Source organism: Sorex araneus, chromosome 1, assembly GCF_027595985.1.
Source record: "Sorex araneus isolate mSorAra2 chromosome 1, mSorAra2.pri, whole genome shotgun sequence".
NCBI classification, from domain to species: domain Eukaryota; kingdom Metazoa; phylum Chordata; class Mammalia; order Eulipotyphla; family Soricidae; genus Sorex; species Sorex araneus.
In genome coordinates, this window is record NC_073302.1 from 222,071,903 (window position 1) to 222,084,914 (window position 13,012).

The 13,012-nt window shown below is 51.4% G+C and overlaps 1 protein-coding gene across 2 annotated transcripts in view; it reads right to left on the reverse strand.

The window, feature by feature from the left end:
• Window positions 1-157: 157 nt before the first annotated feature.
• The window catches only part of WDFY2 (WD repeat and FYVE domain containing 2), a 194,738-nt gene continuing 181,883 nt past the window's right edge, over window positions 158-13,012 (reverse strand). For both annotated transcript variants that reach the window (XM_055124053.1, XM_004604482.2), the window contains 4 exons: window positions 12,493-12,594; window positions 11,478-11,608; window positions 9,600-9,708; window positions 158-6,418 (listed from right to left, as the gene is read on the reverse strand). In XM_055124053.1, the coding sequence (XP_054980028.1) occupies window positions 6,389-6,418; window positions 9,600-9,708; window positions 11,478-11,608; window positions 12,493-12,594 (372 nt within the window). In that variant the 3' untranslated portion in view covers window positions 158-6,388. The remainder of the gene's footprint in view (window positions 6,419-9,599; window positions 9,709-11,477; window positions 11,609-12,492; window positions 12,595-13,012) is intronic.

Here is a 13,012-nt window from a genome sequence, read left to right on the forward strand (position 1 = left end):
GAGACATTACTGGTGCCCGCTCCAGCAAATCGATGAGCAATGCCATAACAGTGCTCTCTGCGGCCAGACCCTCCCACCCCTGACCCCAGGGCTGGGCTGTTGTGTCCTGTGGTCGCACATTACGGCACAGCACCAAGGATGGGCCATAGCAGCCAGGCGGTTTCCAGAGATTTATTTTAAGCCACGGAGGCAACGCTGCATGGATTGTTCTGGACACTGGGAACAGTTACAAGGACATGTCAGTTCATGAGCACAGTGGGAGGGAGGGTTCCTGCACACCCGCGGCATCAGCAGCAGCTGGCCACAGAGCCGGAACAGACATTTGACCCTGGAGGACAGTTCCTCCCCCCAGTCACATTCAGGAAGTCAGTGGCAGGACGGGTTGGAGAGGCGAGGACAGGAGGGCCAGGCATGCCCACTGCAGAGGGTCACATCAGAGAAATCTGCTCCAGCTTGAGGCTCGTGCCGTTCTCAGCCCTCGGAGAGTCTCATTTCAAAAGAAGAATGAAAACGGAGCCGAGAGCAACAGGCTGCCTCGGCGGGCTCGGAGGGCAGCGTGGAGGGTGGTGGCGGCTGGTCCGTGGTTAGGAGTGGCGTGGGGGTGGACACCAAGGGCCAGCACTGTCCTTGCTGCTGTCCGGCTCAGAGCAGTTTTTGTTCTTCTCAGACGAGGGCTCTCTTTTGCAAAATGACAGCAGGCTAGAAGGAAGTCACTCACAAAGCAAAGGAAGTACCAAACAACACACGTGAGCACAGAGGTCTTGATGACATGAGGAGTTTGGTCCATAGTTCACACTGGCATGTACATTACTGACATAAGGCTGCCATTCACCAAAATGGGGGCAAAGTGTAGATACATGAAATACTTAGAGAAACAGACACCTTTTTCCCTTTTTGATTACAGCCACCTTCTCACGAGTCCCTGAGAACCAAGACAGAAAATAAAAGAATCACACAGAAACATCAAGGTCTGATTCTAAATCTGACTTTTAAACCCAGCTGAAATTCCTTGCCACCTTCTCACCCAAGAAAGTCAGACCTACTTTTTGACTCACAAAGGCGAACACTCTGAGGTATTTGTTTTAAGGAGGTGGTACCATAACACAAACTTCCTCCTTTGCTATCCTTTGCAAACCTGCGAGGTGCTAGCAGGAAAGGAAGAGAGCAACTCACGTCCCGGGACGGAGACCAAGACACTGTAGATATGTGAGTGAGAGCAGAGTTCAGGCAGGTGCGTGCGTGCATGCGTGCGTGTGTGTGTGCGTGTGTGTGTGTGTGTGTGTGTGTGTGAGTGATCACAGGATCACAGGACTGAAGAAGGATCCTCAAAGTCAACCTTGGCTCATGAACTTCCTTTCCTTGTCTCTGACAAGGTGTGAGGAACACAGAACACAGGAAGCACAGAGGAAGAATCCCAGCCCAATTTCTGACAGATTTCTAGGCTACTTGGTGAAAGGGATAATGTTTAAAGGCAAAATTAGGAGCAAACCCTGAGGAGTGGCCGAGTTCTTGGCTGTAAAGCTGCACGAATGCTCACCGATGAACATGGATGTTCCTGAATTAAGTGATGAGAATGATGCCGCTTGGGCATTCAAAGAAAAGGCAAATGGGTGTAAGGGCAGACAGGAACCAACCAAGATCTGTGGTGTATTCTGGATGGGCTGGGACTCCCAGGAGGTGCCGGGCCCTTTCTAGTGTCCCTGCACAGAGAAAACCTTTCGCTCCTTCCCATTTGGTGTATGCCCCTGTCACAAGGGCTGAGTACATCTGCTGTGCTGTACTGAAATGACCCGTCACTGGCAAGACCAGTGTGAGGTCAAGAAGGACACAGAGGGCTGCACCGCCTGCTGTGCGCAGGGAGGCCTGGTGCTGATGCAAGTCCACAGCTGTTCGCAACACTCTCCCCTGCATTCCTTCCTACAAAGGGGGCAGCTGAGCCCAGCCTGCCTGTGGGCCAGGGAATCTGGGCAGCAGCACTGCTACGGCTGCACGAGCAAGGGTCTGCAGGAGCCTACCACATGTAGGGCTGTGCCGAGCGCAGAATGGGGCGACCCTGCATCTCCTTAAGGAACAATTCTAGAGCATCTGATAGCCTCAATGGCAGGAAAACTTGGATGAGCTTCTGAGCCAATGCCCATGTGTGGTGTGTATGGCCTCCGCTGCGGCCATGGCACCCAGGTGCCAGGTTCTGGGGATCAGGTTCCAGGACCTGCAGTTGGGGGCCCAAGCCAAGGCAACACCCGGCCGCTGGGCCCCTAATCATGACCCTGGGTCTTACTGGGAGGGGGAGGCAGGCACACATGTTGGTAACTAAGGGCTTACTCCTGCTCCGGGCTCAGGGATCACTCCTGGCGGTACTCAGGGGACCAATGTGGTGCCAGGGATGGAACAGGAGTCAGCCACATGCTAGGCGGGTGCCTTAACCCAAGTGCTGTCTCTCCAGTCCTGTGGACCATTTGTTTTTCTCTCTCTTTCTGCTCACATCACTAACTCCAACTCATCTTCCAACACTCAGGTGGGAAGTCCTTTCTCAAGCGCTGGGCTGGTGGCCCCCTGCTGGCCAGGGTCCCAGACACTCCACCACTGGACTTATCCCCGGTACTGAAACAATCACCTGCCTGTCTGTGGCCTCTGCCCGGGAGTTTGGCACACGGTGAGCATGACGGAGGGAAACGGCGAGTGCAGGCAGCCCAGCATTCCTATGCTTTTCTGTTTTCCAGTCAGGTTGCGAGGCGCCTGCCTTCCCGTCAGGAAAAATTAAAGCAGAACATGATTTCAAAGAAGAGAAGGATAAGAACATTTTCCCAAGATGCCTCTCTTTCCTCTAGAATAGAACTGTCGTGAACAAAGTCACATACATCTACGGTGAACAAGGCCAACCAAAGACATGAAAACCTCCAAGTCAATCTTTAGGCTTTGCAGACGGACTCGTGCCAAGCAAAACCAAGTCCTGCCTTTGACAAGGCATCTCCACATATGGAAGGGATGTCCCACGAGAGCAGGGCTGGAGGCGCAGAGGGTCCCCCGCCCCCAACCCCTGGCTCAAGGCTAGACTTTAATAAGGCAAAGTGTGTTTCATGGCACGCGGGACTCCCTTCAATTTTGCCACAAGGGTGGTCTGTGGGTCTGGGGTCTCTGCTGAGGAGGTCTCTCCCTCACAGGGACCAGCCACTCACCTCTCAGGGTCTAGTGGAGTCAGCTGGGCTGATGACAAAGGGACAAAGCGGCATCCTGCAGGGCACCCTGTCTCAAGGTGCTGGGGGCATTCCTCCCATTTCCCGGCCATTACTGGTTAATGGTGAAAAACAACTGTTCCTTGAAAATTCCACTTTCAGAGCCTCTTTTTTACACCTCAGCTAACTCTACACAACTGCGAAGGCTAAAGCGTTTTGTGCTTGGAACACTCCCTTCCAGTTCTGAGATTTTTATGATCCTTCACATAATTCATTCAATCAGATGATAAATACATCAGGGGAGTGACAGGATATCAAAAGACACACGATTTTAGGTCACCTACAAGCCACAGTTATGAGTGCAGATATACCCTGGCAGCTAAAGGTTCCAGTCGCACCAGTTCTTTGGAGAAACCAAGGTCCTGTGCTTGGTTTCATGACAGAAAAGCAGCTCTTTGCACAAAAGGTGCCGTGTCCCATTTCCCTACACAGGCTTGCACGGCACTCTCGCCAAAGTGTCGGGACAGGGAAACAACAGAGCAAAAACATAAGTGCAAATCCAGTAAGGGTAAAACAACTCTGGTAGCAAAATCTAGAAAGGAAAAAAGCTGAGTGCTGGGGCCAGCGCTCACGCCTAATGAATGAAGGCTCCATTTCATACAGTGCTCGGCAGACACCCAGCGAGTGTCACGAACATGGAGACACTTGGTAGGAAGGCAAGAATCCACAGCGTCAGACACACGGGTGGCTTGCTAGGCACTTCTCATGAGAGCCAAGCGCCCACCCAGTGAGAAGCAAGGGGGCAGCAACAGGGGTGACCTGATGGATCTGTGGTTTCCACCATGGCCTTCGTCACAGGGAGGGGTCAGTGGTTCTGACCTCTGAGTGGCTCTGTGGCTGGGGACAGGCGTGTTGGTCTGTCTACAGGCCAAGCCCCAAAGCTCAGGAAAGGGAAAAGAGCGATTCATTACTTATTCCTCATTTCCACACACAGTTCTCTACTATATACAACTCAGAAAGTGGCTGCAGGTTCTAGTAATCCTACAAAATAGCGGGTTGAGTCTTTTCAATTGAGGTCCCTTTTTGGAGCTCTCTTACGGAGCCATTGTTCAGAAAAGATTCAGATTAGTTCTATGGCAGCTCTCGCTGATGGAAGCGAAGCTGGCGGGGAAGGGGACAGTGGCATGACGGGCATCTCCTCCCGTGTGTGCTGGGCAGGAAACCTCAGTGTACGTCCTGCGGGCCTCTGGATGTGGCCTGCTGTCACGGGTGGCAGCTGTCCTGTGCTGTGGCTGCAGGGCCACACCCACTGGCTCTGTCTCCTAATGCTACAGCAGCAGGATCATTCTAGCAAGCTCCATGCCCAGGATGCACACTAGGTATGGGTAGGAGTGTCTCCAAGTCTGGCTGGTGAGATGCTCTAGCTTAGAGAGAAAGGAATGATCACGGTGTGTGGGGGCGTTGGGGGGAGGGGCACAGGGAGGGGTACTCTTTCCAAGAAAAATTAGGATTTTTTAATACTACTACCCCAAACTGTCAAATCGAAGTGTACATGCAGAGGTAGGGTTTGTATGGGGAAGGGCAAGTAGTTGGCTTGTTATTTTCCAGTCTTGATGTAATTTGATGACCCACAGGAGACCCGGGATGCCACTACTGCGCCTGACAGGTGAGGCCCAAAGAGACAGCACCCGTGACATGTGGAGGATGGGGTGGTTTATCAGTGCATGCGTACCCCTCATTTTCATTCAAGCTACAGGTGAACATAAGAACTTGAAAAAAATGGTTTTTGTTTTTGGTACACCTGGCAGTGCTCAGGGGCTATCCCTAGTACTGGGGGGTCACTCCCAGTACTAGGATGCTTAGGGGATTAAAGCATGTACTCCAGCTGGCCGGGCCCTCTCTCTCTCTGGCCTGAAAAGAAGGTTATTTTTACAGATCGCCTGGGGCCAGGGATGCTGCTCGGCTGCAGAGGGGATGCTTGCCTGCGGGAGACAGGACTCGAACCCCAGCAACACCAGGAAAACAAGCCGAATCCCAAACCAAAGATTTCCATATCCCAAGCTGGTATGATTGTCATGTCACTATACATGACAATATTTCACTTTATCAGGTGTGTCTGGATTCCCTTCACATTGAGAGTTCTTCAGGTTCACTTAAGAAAATCAACAAAATATTTCCAACACGAACATAGCATAAACTATAGGAGTCAGTACCTTTTGCCTGAAATCACATTGTTTTTAAGTATGAAAATGTGCAAAGTGTTCCGATAAAAATACAGGAAGATAAAAATCTTTAATATCTAGCTCTTAAGGGGGACCACATACAGAAGGCGAGGAGAGCAGCATACAATCTTGCTGTCACTAACACATTCAAGGTCAGAGGTGACGCCACATGGAAAAACATGTCTTAGCAACCTGTGGTGAAGGACAGACTTTTGCTTCTCATTTTCTTTTTAGTATCATGAGTGAGAAAGAGCCGAGTCAGTAAAACTGAAACAGAAAAGACTTTGAAGGCCCAACTGAACTAAAAGGGTCCAGGCACCGAGGGCTGAGGTGCTGAGTTCTGACCACAGGGCAGGAAAGACAGAAAGCGGACACACAGGTCATCTCTGCGCGGAGGGAACACGAAGGAGCGAGACATTACAAGCAAATCATTCCTGGCATGATTCCAGAAGTCGGTTGGTAAATCCACAAAAATGGTTTTCTACACCTCTAAGTTGAGGGCTCGTATGAAAGCAGAAACACTGTAAGAGGGGGGAATAGAGACACTCGGAAGAACGGCAGAGGGGAGGGAGGGAGCTGGAGAGAAAGACGCTGATGTGATTCCTGCCGAAGTAAAGAACACACGGGAACATTTTTATAATGACCCCAGCCCCCTGGACAGACTCTGCCTCGTTCCTCCACCACACAGGGCCACAGCCAAAACGAAGTGCTGAAAAATAGAAAAATTAAACATCCCACACGGGGTTTTCAGTATACTCAAGACAACGAAGCACAGCCAGACAGTATAAACCATTTGTTAAAAAAATATCTTCTTTGATATTGTATGAACAGGTTGAAAGAGTTCCCTCGGGAGGGTCGCCCACGCGCTCACGTGTGCACAGGTAATGCTAACTAAGGCAGGTTCTTCTCTCACTTCTCAGGCGTCTTTCACGGCTCCGGTAATGACTTGGATGAACCGACCGTTTCTTGAGGAGATGCTATCTTTCTGATTCATCAAGACACTACTGGGGTCATATCCCACAACTGTCAAAGAGAAGAATATGATGAATGAAAATTAAATTACATGGAGGATACACTGTCCCTAGAACTGAACAAGAGAACTTTTTGATTTAGCACGCTACCACATAGCACGAGAACAAGTGAGCTAAATATAAGAAGTAGCATTTCTCCACCAAAAAAGTTGAACAGACACCTCAAAGACATGACAATGGCACTTAGAAAATATAATCCAGCAAATGAGAAAAAAATATAATCGCAGCTTAGATTTGCTCTGTGGGGAAGGTGTGTGTGGGGGAGATCTAATACACAGCAGGCTCCAGATGGGTACCAAGGGCGTGGTGTATCCTTCTGTAGCTTATTTATTTTCCAAATTGTCCTACAAGTGATTTCATGTCCAAAATACAAAGGCACCAGGCTCCTTGTCTACCTTAAATGAGCTCAGAGGCCAGGAGGCGCCCTGAGGGGCTATTTCAAGTGCCTCCCTCTGCTTCCAAGGATGGACCAGACTAGGCCTGGGAAGCGCTTTCCCTGTGTGGCCTGTGTTTGGTGTTTCTTCAGGAATGGCACAGCTGTGGCCCTCTTGGCGTGAGTCCCTGCTGTGGCACTGCATCCATGTAGTCTTCAGGGATAAGAATGGATTAATTGATCTCACCGGGAAAAGATGGTGTTTGTTACCTGCCAGCTCATTCAAGCCCTACCTTTCGATAAATACTCCAGCCCTACCGCCTCCATGTCTCTCTGGCAGCACTGTCTCCTCCTCTGGAGGGTCATGTTTGTCTGTGGTACCCTTTGACCACAGCACCAATGACCTACCATGATTTTTCAAAAGTTAATCTAGAGGCTGCAGTGATAGTACAGCAGGTCAGGCATTTGTCTTGAATACAACTGACCCAGGTTCGGTTCCCAGCATCCCATACAATTCCCCAAGCACCACCAGGAGTGGTTCCTGGTGCAAAGCCAGGAGTAACCCATGAACATTTCTGGGTGTGACACCCCCTCCCCTACCCGCCACCATCATCAAAACTCCCCACATTAATCGGGATTAAATTTTAAATTTCTGGGCAATGGTGGGAGGCTCAGAGACATATCTGTAGATGCTCACTGGACCAAATGTGGTGCCAGCAATAGAACCAGGTTTGGCCATGTACAAAGCAAGTACTTTCCCTCCTGGTTTATCTCTCTGGCACAAAATGTGAACCTAATTTTTAAGGAACAGTTTATTGTTCCCACTAGACTAGCCATTTCCTGTAGAAAGCAGCCACGGCCTACGTGGTTGTGTACAGCTAGTGCCTGGCATGGAGCTTTGGAGGAACAGGCGCTCCAAATGGCTCTGTGCCCGGGCTAACCAGGAACAGACGCCCGCTCCTGCGTCTCCACATGGCCAAGGTGGAAAAGCTTCTGAAGTCAGCTGGCATTCGACATCACACTCAGAAGCTGCACAATAAAGAAACCCCCAACAAAATGAAAAGCAACCTACAGTACAGGAAAACATATTTGCAAACCCTGTCTGAAAAGGATCAATACCCAAAAGTCATAAAGAACTCATACAGGTCAATAGTATGTAGAGTGATTGTATGTGTAGTACTAGCAAAGTGAAAAAGAGAAAAATACTACAGTAATAGCAAAAAACAAAACACAAACAACCCTTCTCCCCAATTTAAAGACTGGATAGGGTTGGGGACCAACAGGCAGGAACCATGGGTTGGATCCCTGCACCTCCGGGACCCCCAGGAAGAAGGGCTGGGGAGATGTTTTGGGGGTGAGGGGCTCATGCCGTGCATGTATTAGGGCTAGTTTGACCCTTAGTATGGTAGTCACCCTTGGTGGCCGCCAGGCCCTGCACTGTGCAGTCAGGCAGGCCCAGTACCGCCAGGACTGGCCCATAAGGCACTTGCCCAGGAGATCCCTTCACCATCAAACAAAGCAAAGTAAGATGCCCCGAAATAGAACGAAGCAAAGAAGGGCAGAGGCTGGGATGAGGTGGAGCACTTGCTCATAAAGTGCCAGGCCCTGAGCTTGACCTTCTCCCTCAACACCTGCACTAATGGGACCAGTCCTGGCGGCTCAGAGCACTCTCCCTCACCCCACCCTCTAGCCCCCCAAAGAGAGAGAGGGCTGCATAGACATTTTCCAAAGAAGACACACGAATCAGCAACAGGCACAGGAGAGGTGCCTGACACTGGCAGTCAGCAGGGAGCTGCAAGCCAAGAGCCACAATGCACGTGAGCTGGTGGCTACTGGCTGTCAGGACAGCAGGCCTCTGCTTGGGTGGGGAGGTACAGGAGCCCTGCGTGCTGTCGGTGAGAATATTCACTGGTACCATCACCAGTGCTTCAGAAAGTTAAAAGTAGAACCACCATAGTACCCAGCAATTCTACGTGTGGGTGTTTATCTGAAGGAAGTGGAAACACGAACTTAAAAAGATACCTGCAGGCCGGGGAGAGCTCAGCGGGCGGGCACAAGCTGTCTGCTGGGTTTGGTCCCCAGCACTGCATGGGACCTGAGAATCGCCAGGAGTGAGCACCAAGTATGGAGCTGCCCCTGAGCACTGCCTGGTATGCCCCCCCACCCCCAACTCACACAAAAGATACCTACAGGGCCATGTGCACCGAAGCATAATGAACAATAGCCAAGACACGGAAGGACCCCAAGAATCCACTTCTGGGTAAAGAAACTGTGGAATGTGGTACGATCAAGTGCTGTCCTGCCATCAGAAAGGAAATCCAGCCATTTACAACTGCGTGGATGGTTTCTGAAGGCATGATGTTCCCAGAAATAAGTCAAAGACAAGACCAATACTGTCGAATCTTGCTTACGTGGAATCCAAAGACAAACTACCACCACCACCACCACCAAAAAAAGCCAACCACCCTCAAACCCACAGATCACAGACCAGTGTCTGTGGGCGGTGATAGGAAGGGTGGGTGCTGGATGGAGGATGAGCAAAATGGGTGAAGGTGGTCACGCATAGCAAACAGAAGAGAGTTACTAATACTGGAGTGTGTGCCTGACAGTTGCCAGGGCCAATCTTTCAAGTTGCCATCAACACACTCTTTCAAGTTCCAGGAAAAGAAACTACAACTCTGTGAAGAGGTGGGTGTGACTCAGCCTACCTGGTGTCCATTTCTCACGTAAACAAGTCAAAACAATTTGTCCTACTAATAAAAAGCCTGTGTCTGGGGGAGTCTGGGAAGGGCCATCCTACCTTGATGACCTTGTCAGTCCCGGAAGTCAGCAACCACCCCCTCGTGGCATCAAAGTGCACGTGCACGATGTTATGCTTGCTGTCGTGGAACGTGGCGGTAGGGGCACGTCTGTGGGAACAAGGACATTTCAAGAGTAAAGAACGAAATACATGCACGTGGACACTGCACAGCAGCTAGGAAAAATGAAGTCACAAAATTTGCTGATACATGGGTGGACAATGGGAGTATCATGCCGTGGGAAATGGGCAGAGGGAGGGGGACATAGAATTATAGCCCTCACTTGCAGAATATATATTATACACACACATATGTATGTATATATAATAGTAGCTAAAGACGGTAGGCATGAGGTCCAGGAGGAGTGGTCCGTGGTTGGAAGCCTGCCACAGTAGAGGAGTGCAGTTAGGACAGAGAAGGGACCACTATAACAAGGACAGTTGGAAGCCATCACTCTGAACAAGAACTGAGTGCTGAAAGGAGGTAAAGCAATGTGCACGGTACCCTTTTGGTAACAGTACTGCAGACCACAGTGTCTAAAAGGGAGGGAGGCAGAGAGAGAGGAGAGAGAGGAGAGGGGAGAGGGGAAGATGAGGGAAGAGGAGAAGGGGAGGGCAGGGGGAGGGAGGAGGGAAGAGAAAAGGGCCTGTCATAGGGACAGGCTGGTGAGGGGGTGGAGGGAAGCCGTGGACACGGTGGTGGGAAATTCACACTGATGTTGGGATGGGTGTTGGAAAATGTTATGACTGAAACTCAATCATGAAAACTTTGTAACTGCATCTCACAAGAATTCAATTTTTAAAAGTGGTGGGGGGAGGGAAAGGCACTGAATGTGAGTGATGACATCTTAGGATCATATTAGCGTCTAATTTTTAGCAAAATGGTGCACAGTTCAAAATTCTCCTGAGCACTACTTCCAGTTTCCAGTGAGGAGAGAATTTCTAGGCACCAAGCCCGGGGTGTTGCACACGCCTGGCACACACTCTACCACCTGACCATGACCTGGCCCCTGACAGTTTGAGAAACATTTATCAAAAACTGCAGCGCAGGTCAGCCTCCAGCCTGTACAGACGAGGCCTGAGCCGAGGAAGAGCTGGGAGGCGCTGCCACTTCCTTAAGGAGCAGAGGGCCGTGTTCGCTGAGCCGCCCCGGGCCTGTCAGGAAGGGCAGCCCGCCTTTCTCCTCCTCTCAGGGCGCGTAACTGCAGCCTCAGCGTTCTGTGGTGGCCTAGTGCTTTTCAGAAGTGGAAAAATCTGTCAATAAACAGAGTTATTTGTTTTGCATTATTGGAAGTCTGCAGTTCTCAGTGAGGCCACTGAACTGCCGGTGGCAGATGCTTTCACCGGGAACAGGCAGCCGGACGGTGGCTCACGGAGCACTGTGCGTGTGAGGCTCAGCCCCGCACTGCTGGGAACCAAACAGCGAGACGCAGAGGCAGCAGCAGTGTGGGGACAGTGCTGGCCGCCGCCCCTGCCTTTCTCCACTCCCTCGCCATGAGCTCTGTCGAGCAGTGCTCTGTGGTTTAACAGAAGCAACCACTATCCAAGGCTGAGGATGACTCTGGTTCTACTGCAGAGTTGTTATGCTCTCAATGTCTGTGCTCTGATCCCCCAGAATAAGGAATCCAGCCAGAACGTCTCGAGAGTTCCTCGCCCGAGAGTGCCTGACTACCCGGCTCTGTGGCCCGTGCCGCGCCTACAAAGGTACGGACTCAGTCACGCACGGTCGGGCACAGCCCCCGGACTGGAGAAGAACAGACACATCTTCGTCACGTGCACTCTCTCCTTGACCCCACGGGAGAAACCAGAGGAGGCACTGGTCAGGGGTGGCAGGTGGGGGGCGGGGTGTCGGGCACAGAGCACGTCTCCCCTGGGACTTACTCTTCATCTGTGATGGCCTCGTGGCAGCTGTCACACACCCGCACTTCAAACTCGAAGCCCATCCGAGGGATGGAGGAGCGCTTGGAGCTGCACTTGCCGCACACGGCCTTCCCGCACTTGCGGCAGTGGTGCTGCGGAGAGAGAGAGATGGCGCTGTGGGCGGGGGGGGGGGGGTGGGGGGCTGCATGCGGAAGGGCTTGTGCTTTGGGGCTCCGTTCAGGACAAGGGCTGCTGAGATCCGCCTCGGCCCCGGCCCTTCCTCATGGCCCCCATCGCTCTGTTTCAGTTACTCAGGATGAACGGCCACGGAAGCAGCCTGCACTCAGGTCACTTTAGGACCAGGAAGTGTCATCTCCCAGCAGACTGCGCTGAACACAGTGGACCAAGCCTGAGTCAATCTGTCGTATCCACTCTGGCCACGCTCAAGCTTGGTGGCCAATGGGTCATCACCAAACCCAACCATGGAATCTGACTGAAAGGTGAAAGGGCTGTATGGAAAAACAGCATTTCTCAGTGGGGGGGCCCGGGATATTCCAATGGGCACCGAGGTGAAAAATCACATTCACAGGGGACCCTGGCACAAGAGTAGGGGCCCACCAGTAGGAAGCAGGACTGGAAGCTGGTGACAGTCAGGCGAGGTGGAGGAACACTGGCTAAACAACTAATGCCAAGGGGGGGGGGCGGGAGAGTAAAAGCGAAGAAGGAACTGAGGCATTCTCTGATTTATGATTCGGTAGCACTGGGAGCTGAGCCTGACCTCAGGGTGCACTTAAGGTGCATTTTAGTAGAAGCCCCTAGAATTCTAAAACTATATCCCTGAACAGGTCACTAAGGAAACTGGACATAGCAGGAAGAAGCTACAGTAGGTAAAGCAAATAAGTTAGTGTGCAGTCTCGAGCAACTGATAAATGATAAAGACTCATCCCACAGCCCCCGCCCACAGGGCCTTTCCTTGTGAGATACCAGGAAGCTGTTTCTCTGCTATCACGTTCTGATAAGGCATCCGATCACCCACCTGTCTCAGGCCAATTTTCTTACTGTCCCACATTTGCTTGAAGTTCCAGAAAAAAGGCTGGTCACACTTTTGACAGGAATCACTGTCCAGCCACTCGGGAGTCTTACGAAATGAAAGACACAAAAGGGCACAGTGAGTGGTGAGGACCCCGAGCCACGGACACAGGAGACCTGCAGGATCTGAAGCGTTTATGAGATGCAGACCTGTGATCTCTCAATCACCCACAAACACTTATGGACGCCTCTAAGGCAGGCTCTGGGGGTGCAGGGACCTACCAACGTGGGGTGTTACGCACTGTTGGGAGAGAACAGACACCAAATGAATAATCCCTGAAATGAGCATCAGTTCCAAGGGAGGAGAAGCACAGAGGGCTGTGAGCATGGGGCAGTCCAGGCTGGGATTCTGGACTTGGTCTCTGAGAACGTTGGATGTTGAGATGTGTGGGCTGGGGGTGGTAAGGTCAGGTCGATGCATTGAGAGAAGGAAGGTGGAACAAGATGGGACCAAACCACAGGAGTCT